Below are 13890 nucleotides of genomic sequence, written 5' to 3'. Positions count from 1 at the left end.
AGCTGTCTGCCTGCTGCTGTTGGAAATGCTGGGACTGGAAACCAGACATGCTCCCCACCCCAACTTATTTAAACCACATCATAGGTCACTGTACATCATGAAAATAATACTCCCTTTATAGGCAAAATAAACACTAACATATAATGAAATGCTAATAAACAAGAATGATTAAATCTGTGGCTATAATCTATTTTGGAATTTAACAATCTTTTTCACCCGTAACAAATTTGGGATATTGCTTTCAAACCTGTAATGTCGATAGGTTATCATATGGGTCCCCCAATACTGAAGTTTTATAAATAACTAAACGCCATTTTATGGGGGATAGAGGAAAATCTGCAACTAAAATACAAGGTAACTAGAAGTATGATTCCTTTGCATTCTCTTTCAAGTACCTGTACCAATTACTATTGACCTGGTTGTGCAAGCTGCTCAGAGTTTCCTGAGAGGTAATTAACGTACTGAAGTACTACTGACTTTCAAGTAAATGCTCAACATTTTCTATGAAGCGAACCCAGCATCGCATATAGCTCTAAAACTCCTGGAAGGCATCTTGAAAATAAACAGAATACTACTCTCTCATAATTTATGGAGTCCTCATTTTGACTTTGTAGAGAAGTTGTTTTAACAGTGCCAATGTACTGGAGCCCTGCTTCACACACCCTATCAGACACCACCCACTAACCTAATGCTTTCAGCTGTCAATCCCAGGCACCAGCATTGTAACTAAACAGGATTAAATGTTTCAGATTTTGAAAGGTGCTTCAAAGGGTTTGAAAAGCAATACAATATAAGCTCAAATACTTTACCAAGGCATGTTCCACTGCTCAGCCAGAATCTCACTCCTAAGTTATTTAGTGTCAGGGCAGCCAGATGCAGCAATGTTTTGGCTTTTTTCCTGAAAACCATTGCATCAAGAGAGGCATCATCAGGATACAGCTAGCGAGTTAAAGAACATTATGTTACTTTCAGACATAAGTGCTCCTTAATTTATAAAAATATTTTAGTAAAAAAAGGGCAATTTTTTCCTCTGGACACTGTCTACTCTCCCACTTTGGGGCTCTTTGGCAGTATACACAATGAAATAAGTAAAATGTACATGCCTATACAATAAACCATCTTCTTTGTTACCTTTTCCAAACTGATAAAATGTACAAGTCAGGACTTTTACACCAAAACGATAAATGTATATTTTAAAGAAACAAAATTTGTAAACATTGTGATTAAACCTCTGTAATTATTACACTTTTCAATAAGGCACACTGATCCTGCTCTCAAAGTTAATTACAAAACTCTCATGGATACAACTTGGAGATAGTATTGGGTTCACTGTGGTTACTTTTAGCACAATTTTTACAATTTGGTGCCACCAAATGTTAAAACTGCACAGTAAAGTTACAAGTTCACACTAATTTCAGGCGAGGCATAGTCATTTAAGAGTAGCAACTCATTTTCAAGTTATCAGTGTCCAAAAAAGCATCTGAACAACTAAAGTTCTCTATTCCACACTGGAATAATCTGGTACCAAGTTTTCAAAACCATTTTTTTTCTTTACTCTGAACAAGCTTTAAAAAGATTCAGCCCAATCACTTCAGAAGTTAAAAGCTTCTGAAAAGGATGATTTTAAATAACCATATTCTTCAAATACAAACATAATACTACAAATATTGTGCTGTAATGTAAGATCAACCTTACTGTGACCAAAACTGAACATTACCAGAACATTGGGAATTTGTGCTGAGAACTGCTATACCATAGAACTCAAATACAAAGATATTCAGGGTCTGATTCTCATTTACACTAAGGCTGCTTGATACAACTCTGACAAAGTAAACTGGTCTTAAAGTGCGTGTAAATTTATACATGACCATTTATCTAGTTAGTCCCCATGTGATTTCAAATGAAGAGACAAATGCAACCAGAAGAGATGAAACATCTTCAGTGACTCAGAGAAAAAGGTTCTAGCTATACTCTCAAGTATATAAAATTAATGTCTTTATTTTCTGAGAATGAAGGCCCCGATGCTGCACTTATGCAACCATTTAATTTTAAGCCTATAAGCAGAATCATCACATCCACAGGATGGTTTGGGGCAGCCTCCCCAAGCCTTGCACTTTGGAGGACCCCGCAGTGGATGTCTCAACTGGGGCTTGCTGGGGGCCTATTGCAGGGTGGCAGCAGGGGTTGCCTCCCTCATCATGGTGGCAGGAGCCTGTGTGACCCAGCAGCCTCCTTCGCTCAGCCCCACTCCCCTCTCCCAGCCTGCTGTGTTCCGCTTCACTGTGGCAGCAGGAACCACAGTGCCCCAGCCTCAGGGCCTACCTGCCACCGTGGAGAAGTGGGGCGCAGCAAGTTGAAGGGGGCAGAATGGTGCAAAGCAGGCTGCTGGGTCACTCTGGCTTCTGCCACCAGGGTAAGTGCAAAAGGGGGGGCCTACCCCTGCTGTTGACCAGTGCCAGGCCCCCTTGAAATCTCTGAGCTTGCTTTGCTCGTGGGAGGGGACTTCAGGCAAGGCACGGAGCAGGGGCGGGAAGGGGCAGGGCTTGGGGAAGGGTTGGGACAGTAGTGGAGCAGAGTTGGGGTGGGGACAGGACCCCTGGATCCTGCACCTGGAGCAATGTGGAAGAAGATTGCCCAAGGCCTCGCTCCTCTCCAGGGATGGCCCTGCTTATGAGTACCTAAGTGTTTGCAGGATGGAGGTCTATGAGTGGAACTCTACTTTACATTGCAGCGGAAGCATTACCAGATTACCACTCACCTGAAAGAAAGCCCGAGCCTCTCTGTACCTACATTCAAGAAACCGAGAGTGTGACATCTCCTCTATAAATTCAGATGGATTTTTTGGAATCTGAACTTTTACATCATCAATGAATAGTAGTTGTAGTTCTGGCCTGCAGTGAAAGAAAGACATTATATTATCCTGGCCAAGAAGGCATCAAATGCCAACCTCCTATCTCTGGCCCAGATTATGAAGGTTAAAACCTGTTGAGCAATTGAGCAGTTGCTTGCTATATCCAAATGTATTACTACTGATTACATAAAACCTCTTGGGTGCGACAAAAATCTACACATTATTCTCCTAGGCAAAGATTTTCAAAAGAAGGGCTAATATTATGAAAATATGTATTTAGACAACTGAATAAATCACTATATTTTTCAAATGTGCCAAATACACAGCAAGCTTGCATTGAATTGACTGGGAGCTGTCGGTTGAAAAAACCACGCCACTTATTCAGTTGCCTAAATATGAATTTAGGAGTCTAATATTATTTCCTATTTTGAAAGTCTTGTTCCACAGTTATAATTTAACAATAGTTTAGGACTTCATGACAACTGAAATGTTGAATGCCATTTGATAGATAATGCTCTGGATTTTAAATGTTTATGCAAGGTATAGAAGGGAGGTTTAGTAACTTAGTAATTCTTAGCCAAAATTAATCAATGCATTCACCTTCCCACCTTTTTTTTTTTACTACTGTGTTTGTTTCAGTTCTGATTATCGTGACAATTTCAAACAGACTGCAGGAGTATTACTCTCACAGCCAGGCTGCATGCATCTTGCTTCACCAAGACTGCAACAAGCATGTCAATTTGCCATTTTTCACATGCACCTGAAACACCATGTAAGTGAAAGCACCCTGACTGTGGTGACTTAGAAGGTTGGGCTTACAATACCAAAGTGCATGTTTCTCAGGGAAGGAAAAAAACAGAAGGAAAGATAGGAAAAGAAATTGAGACGCAAAGAGTCGGGTTACAAGGAGTTCCAGTCAACCATTACTGAGCTCTTTATCGGTTTCCCAAAGGGCTGTCCCAGAGATATTACTCTTTGGATACCCCCTCCTTTTTTTTTTTTTTTTTAAACCTTCCCTTATTTATAAATATTTCTAACACTACTATTTTATCATGTTTACCAGGCCTGATCCATAGCCCACTAAAGTGAATGAAAGAATGTTTTTTGAATCAAGCCCCCTATAATAAAAAAAATTAGCCACAGTACAGAAAATCCCGAAATCAAATTCTCTCTCAAAAATCCCCAAAACTCCAGATCTGATAACCCCAGAATTCTGGGAAAGTTCTGAGTCAAGCCCCATGGTTCTGACCAATTTTAGCAGAAGAGGCGCTTTCATGCCAAGTTCCTATTTCAGTGACTTTTAGTAACTTTAAAAATGGAAGAGAGGCATAGTTTAAATATAAGTCTGGAGGAAATAATTCATACCAGACCTCACACCACCATTGCATATTTCCCCCTTAGGGAAGCTGAAGCAGCAAGGTTATTTGTACAGCGACGTTACTAATACTTCCTACCTGATGGGGTGTTGTAAAAATTAACTGAATATAAAAAGCACTAAAGGCTAGATCCCCGTTCCATTTAAGTAAATGGCAACACTTCCATTGCTTTCAATGGTGCAGAAGCAGATAATATATTACTACTCTTACGAAACTGGTTGTGCTCATTCAAAAAAAAATTTTGGAGGGTGCGGGGGTGGGGAGAGAGATTTTGATAACTTCCAGTAGGCTATTTTTTAGGTAACCAAGCCTGCAAAACCACTGGTTTTCAAAAGGCCATATATAACCATCTAAACTAATGGACCTAAATCTACTGCACCAGCAAAACCCTATATTTGTGCATAAATATGGGGGAGGGGATTGACATAATGGTTTCAAATGCATTTCTGATCCAGCTATGTTGGCATAAGAAAGATCTCTCTTCAATATCCTTCCACACTAGTTGCTAGGTACTATTATACAGACCTTTGCTGCAAATGTAGCCTTCCCTTTTTTCAATGCTGAGTGTGTCAGATATGAAGTTTTCTGGCCAAGTTTTGGCTCTGTAGCACAATATAAAACGCATGGAAAGAGGTTACACATCTTTATTGGATACTGGTAATATGCCAATCCCTATCTTGCATGATATATATTACCTTCAAAATATTTCAGACTTAAGCTGACAAGCAGAGTCATTTAATTATCTGCTGGTAAGATGTGCTATTATTCCTCTCTGGAAATCAAAATATCCTACCACAAATCAATGCTGGGTTGGGCCCATTACTGGATCTCTCATGCCCAGGCTGAACCACTTAACCTCTCTGTGTCTCAATTTCTCCATCTGTAAATTGGGGAAAAGACTTGTTTTACTGTTCATATAATTGGATCTGTCACCTTAAAGTTCCAATTCACCTGCATTTTAGTGAACACGCGAGATGAATTTCATAACTGCCCTTTAGAACTGCAAATCACTGATTTTAAGAGTGGGTGGGCAAATTCAGTCTGCTAAGGATAGCCCCTGGCGGGCCACCACTACTACATTTCTCTCTGCCTCCGCAGGTACAGGCGATTGCAGCTCCTGTTATCTGTGGATTGCCAGTCCCAGCCAATGGGAGCTGCAGGAAGTGGTATCCTAGTCTGCACCGCTTCCTGCCGCTCCCATTGGCTGGGAACATCAATCTGCAGCCAACCGGGATCTATAATCACACGTACCTGCAGAGGTACAAGTAAAATAGAGCAGCGGCATCCCAGCAGTGGGCAACCCTGGCAAACTGACACCGTTTTATTGCCCGCCCGTTTTAAGAAAAGGCGGCAGTATTTAATGTGCTATAATACCCTTAAATCCTCCTTGCCTTCCTCCAGTTTTAACTTACTTGTTGTAAGCTCCAGGGTAGCGACCAAAGTGTAGCTTTCGGAAAGGCACAAATTTTCTGTCTACATGTTGCTTCAGCCTCAGTGGGCCATGCCAGACATAGTTACCACTCCTCTCATAAAAGACCACCAAGTGGATGGCATGAGCTGCCAGTTTGAAGATATAGTGGAAGGGAATTTCAGTCCCAGAGAGGTCATCCATCCCTTCCAAACGGGGGTCTTTGTTCTGTATCTTTAGCCATTGGAATCCCATTTTTTCAGCAGCTCTAAACAAGCTCACCTAAACATCAGAGAAACAACACTTATTGTGAAGAGAATAAACAAGACTTCAACACTAAGGACTAATTCTTCATGTGTGCATGTTACTCTTGATTCACAACACACAACTTAGATCAGAATCAAGCCCTACCTATGCCAAAATTTCTCCTAAGCCTTAAAAGGGTGGTAACTGCCTACGCATATTTTCATTTTCACTTCCCCGACCTAAATAACAGCAATACCAAAATAAACAGATTTGTTTTAAATGCTTAAATTCCCCCCATTTCTCCCAGTTTTGTCATGTACAATGAAACCATATGATGGCTTCTCTCTTAGGGTGTGTCTAGACTACATGCCTCCTTCGACGGAGGCATGTAGATTAGCCAGATCGGAAGAGGGAAATGAAGCCGCGATTAAAATAATCGCGGCTTCATTTAAATTTAAATGGCTGCCCCGATCTGCCGATCAGCTGTTTGTCGGCAGATCGGGGCAGTCTGGACGCGACGCGCCGACAAAGAAGCCTTTCTTCATCGGCACAGGTAAGCCTCGTGAAACCAGGTTTACCTGTGCCGATGAAGAAAGGCTTCTTTGTCGGCGCATCGCGTCCAGACTGCCCCGATCTGCCGACAAACAGCTGATCGGCAGATCGGGGCAGCCATTTAAATTTAAATGAAGCCGCGATTATTTTAATCGCGGCTTCATTTCCCTCTTCCGATCTGGCTAATCTACATGCCTCCGTCGAAGGAGGCATGTAGTCTAGACACACCCTTAGTGAAAGCCCTATAACTAGGGCATCCAACACGCTAGTCACATGTGGCTATTTGGTTGCTTGAGCGTGGCTCGTTGGCTCACACAATTATTTACATTTTCAGAATAATGTGGCTAGTTCACTATAGCATAGCCACTATAATGGCTACTGCTTCAGAACTGGTTGGACACCATGGCCCTATAATCATACAATACGGACTAGGTATGTAAGAGTTTAACAGTTAACCGACAAGCATTAGCTTGTTGGTTAAGCATACTAGTTAAGCTTCCGACCACCACAAGAAGCCCGCAGAGCCTGCGGCAATAACTGTCTACAAGTCCAGTAGCCTTTTGGAGCCTGCAAGGCTGATGGGGCCAACAGCTGCAAGGCTGATGGGGCCAACACAGGTTCAACAGCCACCAGGAGTCCTGCAAGGCCGGCAGAGCTAGCAGACACCGGGAGCCCACGGGGTCCAGCAGTGCTGGGAGCCTGCGGGTCTGGCAACCACTGGCAGCCCACAAAGCATTTAATCGTGTAGCTGATTGAATTTCTATCCTTTACATGGTTACTGGGTTGTTGTCTGTTTTTTAAAATTTTTACATCCCTAACACAAACTGGGATCCGAAACCTCTTCCACACATAGGGTTTGTCTACATGAACATTTAAGGCCAGGCTTGCACTATGTGCTTCAATGTAACTATGTCACTCACAAGTATAAAAAGTCCACCCCCCACAAGAGATGCAGTTATACTGACCTAGCTCTCAGCATAGGGAGGGCTTCTCCTGCTGATATACATACTGCCTCTTGCAGAGGGAGGTTAACTATGTCAAGAGGAGAAGCTCTCCCATCAGCATAGGACTGGTAGTATGTGGGACTTAACATGGGAAAATAATCAAGCAGGGCACAGATTATTATCCAACAAGTTCTTCAACTGTATTGGAGATTTTTTTTTATTTTAATTTAGAAGGTGAAGAAAGCGACAGTTTAGATTTGATTTTGACAAATAGGGAGGATCTGGTTGAGAATTTGAAAGTGGAAGGAAGCTTGGGTGAAAGCAATCACCAAAAGACAGAGTTTGTGATTCTAAGGCAATGTAGGAGGGAATAGCCAAATAAAACAATGGATGTCACAAAAGCAGACTTTAGCAAGCTCAGGAGTTGGTTGGTAAGATCTCATGTGAAACAAGCCTTAGAGGAAAAAAAGTTCAAGAAAGTTGGCAGTTTTCCAAACACACTATAAGGGCTCAAGAGCAAATTATCTCATTGTATAGGAAAGATAGGAAATATAGCAAGAGATCACCCTGTCTTAACTAGGAGATTTTCAATTATTAAAAAAAAAAGCGCAAAAGCCCTACCAAAAAAGTAGACAGCAGGTCAAATTACAAAGGATGAATATAAACAAATAAGACAAGTATGTAGGGATAAAATTACAAAATGAGATCAAATTAGCAAGAGACATAAAGAATAAGAAGAAAACATTCCACAAATACATTAGAAGCAAGGACAGGGTAGGCCCATTACTTGATGAAAGGGGAAAACAATAACGTGGAAATGGCAGGGGTGCTTTTTGTCATGAGTTTAATTAAAATCTCATAAGAAACAATAAATGGCAAGGTAACAAATATACATCAGTGTGTGGCTGCTGTATATTATGAAACAATCATAAATGGACATTAACATCTCTGCTTCTGCAATGGATACTAAAAATTTACTATAGCTATACACATGCTAAGTTTCTATTTCTCTTTCACCTCAACTCTCTCTGGGCTACATGATGGATTCTCAATTCACTGAGACAGCCTTTAAATCATTTTACTTGAGCTCCCTCCATAGTGCTAGTAGTCTATCTCAGGGGACTTCCCTGCCACATGCCTTCTACTTTGAACAGACTGTTTCATGACTGCACTTTACCTCAAGAGGTTTCTTAAACAAAAAAAATTCTAGGTGAAACACCACCTTTAGACCAGTTTTACCTAACAAACTTTAAACCTGTACATGTTTAATGTGTGTGTTCTGATCAACCATCAATCCTATAATGACTGAGTGCATCACACTAGACAAAAATGAACAAGGAGAAAACCTTACTTCATGTTTCCATGTTTTGTCCAGTAGTGCAAAGGTAGTGAAGTCCCTTGGAGCACAGAAATACTTGCATTCTGGGCTCACGCCATCAGAAGAGCTGCTGAGCTGTTCAAAGTCTTTATGAATTAGTCCCAGAACCAAAGGATCAATGAGATACACTGGTACATTGTGACTGGACACTAAACCAAGGAATTTCTTAATCACGTGCTGTTTGGAAGAGCAAAAAATAGGAATCAGATCACCTTATATATATGTAAAAGTTTACATTTTAAAATTATGAATCCATTAGGAAATGATCTTTCCCGCTACCAGAGGCAGCAAGGGCAGGAGCCAGTGCAAAGGGAGACAGCTTAAAAGCCTGTTCCCCCCAGCACTGTCTCTGTGGGGGGCAGGGAGGACAGAGGGGTAGCAGGGACTGACAGCTGATTCCTGGTTCACACTGGGTCCCTCCAGCCTGGGAGCTAACCCCGCTGTGGCTTCCCCGCTTACTGATTGATCCACTAGTTGATGGAAAATCCTTTTTTTACTGGCTATACATTATGTGCAATGGCATGTATGTGATGTAGTCCTTATGTGAATGCATAGGAGCTCTCATGTCCATATATTTTCAAGAACTCTAAGCTCATGTTCTGTGGTCAGTGTTTCTGGCCAGTGCATTTCTCGCAGTGCAGCAGAGCCCTCTACTGGAAAACGTGGGGTTAGACTAGTTTTTGAGACAATCTTTAAACAGCAGCAAAATGAAAAGTAAACTCTGGGTTTAGTGAAAAGTACTGGCCTTTTCCACTTCTAAAATTAGCAACAAAAATATATAATTTTCCTGAAAGCACAAATTGTGACATCCATATGAATTGGAATTAAAATTATTTACAAGCCTACTTTAAAAAAAAAATCCCAGTCAACAAGTATATATAATCATCTGAGCTAGTCATATTACAACATGGTCACAAAAATTAGGGAGGAAGAGGAGTTTATTACTACACAGGAAGATACTATATGCTGTAACAACAATTAACATGTTCTCTCCACTTTAGGTCTTCAGAGCACTGTACGTGCAGTAACTAATTAATTCCCATCAACATGACCAAAATATAAATATTCTTATTTTACAAATGATGAAACTGACAAGAAGGCTACCTCTAGATTACATCCCTCTGGTTGACAGAGGGATGTAAATGAGGCACTTTCAAAGTGCAAATGAAGCGGGGATTTAAATATCCCATGCTTCATTTGCATAATCATGTCATGGCGCTCTTTCGAACAAGTGCCATTTCAAAAGTAAAACCGCGGTCTAGACGCAGTTCTTTCGAAAACAGCGCTTGTTCAAAAGAGCGCCATGATGCAATTATGCAAATGAAGCGTGGTATATTTAAATCCCTGCTTCATTTGCACTTTTGAAGTGCCTTATTTACAGGGCTCGACAAGTAGGGCAATCTACTCTCCCGTGGCGAGAAGATTTTAGCCCAGCATGGCATTGCAGCACAATCAGCGCATGCGCAGCGTGCAAAACCGCGCGTCTGGCAAGCGGGGCTCACCGCCACATGGCAAATCCTGCTCATTTACATCCTTCTGTCGACAGATGGATGTAATCTAGATGTAGCTGAAGAATGAAGCTAACAATCTCTGATCATAAAACATGTTCATAGTAGCGCTATTTCACAGTGGTTTTTTTTGCTGTGGAACAGGCAAAAATCTAATCAGGAATTTGTGCATATTTATTTTTGGGAGTGAGGAATTAGCAGGTGGATTTCAAAACTATCCAGAGCACATTAAGTCACTCTGTTAAACAGAAACGCACAATTCATGCCATCAATCCTGTATCAAGTATGCTCTTTGTAATTGTATGGTTTCTGATAGGCACAAAAGGTGCATTGTTTAGGCAAGCATGTATGTAGCGCATTCTTTGTTTGGTCTACAGCACTCTGATGCTTTTAAGTATAAAAAAAGCACTGTAAGGACTAGATGCTTCAAGCAAGACAATCCAGCCTCTAGGATGGCGATTTGCTAGCTTGATTCACATAGGTATTCTTTCAATTACACAAATTCATATCTCCATGGAAGATGAAAAGTCAACTCACATTTACAGCAATGTATCGTATTGTGAGTACAATTAAAAGTTAACCTAATATAACACTGCAGGATAGATTAAATCAACTACCAACAAATGTGAAATTCTATTCTGAAAAGTGTCCGTACAAGTGTCATTGCAGCGTAGTGTATGTATTGTACCTCAATAATTCCAAATCAAATGTATTCAGTCAAGAGCAAAAAACAGGACTATGTAGCACTTTAAAGACTAACAAGATGGTTAATTAGATGATGAGCTTTCGTGGGCCAGACCTACTTCCTCAGATCAAATAGTGGAAGAAAATTGTCACAACCATATATGCCAAAGGATACAATCAAAAAAATGAACACACATGAAAAGGACAAATCAAATTTCAGAACAGAAGGGGGATGAAGAGGGGAGGTAAATGTCTGTGAGCTAATGATATTAGAGGTGATAATTGGGGAAGCTATCTTTGTAATGGGTAAGATAAATAGAGCCTTTGTTGAGACTCCCGCGCAAAGTGTCGAATTTTAGCATGAATAACAGTTCAGAGGATTCCCTTTCAAGTGCAGTTTTAAAAGGCTTTTGAAGCAGGATGCAGGTAATTAAGTCATTGAGACAATGTCCTTTCTGGTTGAAATGGCAAGAAACTGTTTTTTCTTTGTGATCCTGTCTAATATCTGTTTTGTGGGCATTGATCCTTTGGCGAAGTGTCTGAGACGTTTGTCCAATGTACATAGCAGACGGACACTTTCGGCACATGATAGCATAAATTATATTTCTGGATGCGCAGGAATATGTGTTCTTGATCTTATAACTCACTTGGTTAGGCCCAATAAAGGTATCAGCAGAGTGAATATGTGGACAAAGCTGGCAACGGGGTTTGTTGCAAGGGAAAGTACCAGGGTTGGTATTAGTGTGGTATGTCCTGTGGTTGTTGGTAAGAATCATTTTGAGGTTAGGTGGTTGTCTATAGGAGACTATGGGTCTGTCTCCCAGAGCCTCTTGGAGTTTGGTATCCTGTTCCAGTATAGGCTGTAGTTTATTGATAATGTGTTGGACAGGTTTAAGTTGGGGGCTGTAGGGGATGACAAGTGGTGTTCTATTGTTGGTTTTCTTGGGTCTGTCTTGAAGTAGATGGTTTCTAGGTATTCGTCTGGCTCTTTCAATTTGCTTTTTTATTTCTCCGGGTGGGTAGTTAAGGTTTATAAATGCTTGGTAGAGATCCTGAAGTTTCTGATCTCTGTCAGTGGGATTAGAGCAGATGCGATTGTATCGAAGGGCTTGGCTATAGATGATGGATCGTATGGTGTGTTCTGGATGGGAGCTGGAAGCATGTAGGTAACTGTATGAGTCAGTGGGTTTTCTGTAGAGAGTAGTGTCTAATTTTCCATTGTTGATTTGTACTGTGGTGTCCAGGAAATGGATCTCTCGTGTAGAATGGTCCAGGCTGAGGTTGATGGTGGGGTGTAGGTTGTTGAAATCTCTGTGGAATGTCTCCAGTGTTTCTTGGTGTGAAAAGGTCTTTGAAGCAGGATGCAGGTAATCAAGTCCCAGCCTCCAACTATCAGCCCTGAAAACTCAACTTGCATTTGAATGTCAAGTTATGGCTTTCTTTTCACACATTGTGTCCGATAACATATGTTCTGTAGGCCAGGGTCTGCTGCTTATAATTGATTTTAGGCATTTTACAGGAAGAGATTAAATCTGTTCCCCCTCTGAGCTCTGCAGAGCCACCAACACAACTATTAGGAAGGTAGAGCAGCATTAAAGTGAGCAGCTCTGCTTCTGAGTAACAGGGTGTAAATCTGTGGGGAAAGGAAAATGTCATGTTTGTAGTCACTTTTCACCGAAGAAATGCGTTGATTAGAGCCCTGCGTGGATACAAAATTTTGTATCCACAAAAATGAGCCATGGATAGCTGCAAATTTGCAGGATTCTAAATTAGGATGTAAGAAGCAGTCAATAATGTAACTGTTAAATCTTAGCGGTTACACGGCTAAATGCTGCACGCTCTGCAATAAAAAGCTCCCCAGGAGCAGGGCCAGCAGCCGGAACAGGCGCGTGCCAGGAGCCAGCTTACATGCACAATCTCCCAGTTACCAACCCTGCTCCCAGGGAGCTGGCTGCCACCCAGCTCTATGGGCTCTTATACAGAGCCAGCAATGTGGGGCAGCAACTGGCTCCCCGGAAGCGAGGCCAGGAGCCGCCACATAGCTGTAATGGAAACCGATAAGCTTATGCTTATTAGCTAACTGTTTAAAGCTGGGCTACTCAACATGCGGCTTGTGGGCCACATATGACCCGCGGCCCATTTGTTTGTGGCCCACAGGGCAGTTTGGGTTTACCCAGAGCTCAACATGCAGCCCGCAGGTGGTATTCTTTGAACATGGCCTCCACTGGGAACACACTCCACAACAGCGAGGTGTTTCCCAGGTGGTGTGAGCACTGAAATATGCAAGCACACGGGCTGGCTGGAACAGACAGGTACCGGGTGTCAGTGTTTCTAGTCCACAGGGAGGTGCTGAGAGCGCTGTGTGAAAGAAGCTATTTGCATATATATTTACTTAAGTTACGGCCCTTGGTATGTGCTGAGAGAATCATTGTGGTCCCCCGGGCTTTCAAAGTTGAGTAGCCCTGATTTAAACGGTTACAAACTTACACCCCTATTCTAGATACAACATTTGTAACTGCATCCGCATCTGCAAAAATGAGCTGTGGATAGCCACAAATTTGCAGGGCTCTAGAAATGCATTTCAAATTTACATCTAAACAAGAGTTTTCAGGGGATAGACAAGCAGTTTCAGGTATTCAGGAAAGATAAATAATTTAAGGCTTTATCCTGCAAAATGAAAGCCGAGAAACAACAGAAATGAGACACTAGCACAGCTGATGAGTACTCTGCTTTGTTACTAACAACCTGATAACGTAACATAAAAGCTCCAAGAGAGCTATGCCCACAGGCAGTTGAGCTGAAAGAACATCATGTCCTGTACCTGTCATGAAGCACTCAGTAGCTGGTTATGAGAAAAGCCAGTTCTTAGAATCATCACATATTTTTATATAAGAGGATAATCCTCATAGCTGCCCCTACTTTGAATTTTCCCCAAATACAGCT

The 13890-nt window shown here is 41.6% G+C and overlaps 1 protein-coding gene and 1 long non-coding RNA gene across 8 annotated transcripts in view; one reads left to right on the top strand and one right to left on the bottom strand.

The window, feature by feature from the left end:
* The window catches only part of LOC142829791 (uncharacterized), an 81555-nt gene that overhangs the window by 12507 nt on the left and 55158 nt on the right, over positions 1-13890 (top strand). Inside the window, exon 3 of one of the 3 annotated variants that reach the window (XR_016349835.1) lies at positions 3491-3623. The exons of 1 other annotated variant lie outside the window; for it this stretch is intronic. This is a non-coding gene — a long non-coding RNA (uncharacterized LOC142829791). Of the gene's footprint in view, positions 1-392; positions 531-3490; positions 3624-13890 lie in introns of those variants that run through there. One more of the 3 variants, XR_012904581.1, reaches the window with a different exon arrangement.
* The window catches only part of FKTN (fukutin), a 32207-nt gene that overhangs the window by 9169 nt on the left and 9148 nt on the right, over positions 1-13890 (bottom strand). For all 5 annotated transcript variants that reach the window (XR_016349832.1, XR_016349833.1, XR_016349834.1 and 2 more), the window contains exons 4-7: positions 8729-8932; positions 5640-5917; positions 2759-2891; positions 810-939 (exon numbers count right to left, since the gene is read on the bottom strand). Coding sequence is in view for 2 of the 5 variants with exons in the window: in XM_075931361.2 (XP_075787476.2) it covers positions 810-939; positions 2759-2891; positions 5640-5917; positions 8729-8932 (745 nt within the window). In the remaining 3 variants the exon portion in view is untranslated. The remainder of the gene's footprint in view (positions 1-809; positions 940-2758; positions 2892-5639; positions 5918-8728; positions 8933-13890) is intronic.

This window comes from Pelodiscus sinensis, chromosome 6, assembly GCF_052426305.1.
Source record: "Pelodiscus sinensis isolate ZL-2025 chromosome 6, ASM5242630v1, whole genome shotgun sequence".
Classification (NCBI taxonomy): domain Eukaryota; kingdom Metazoa; phylum Chordata; order Testudines; family Trionychidae; genus Pelodiscus; species Pelodiscus sinensis.
Note: the sequence above shows the minus strand (reverse complement) of the source record. Positions and strands in the feature narration are given on the sequence as shown.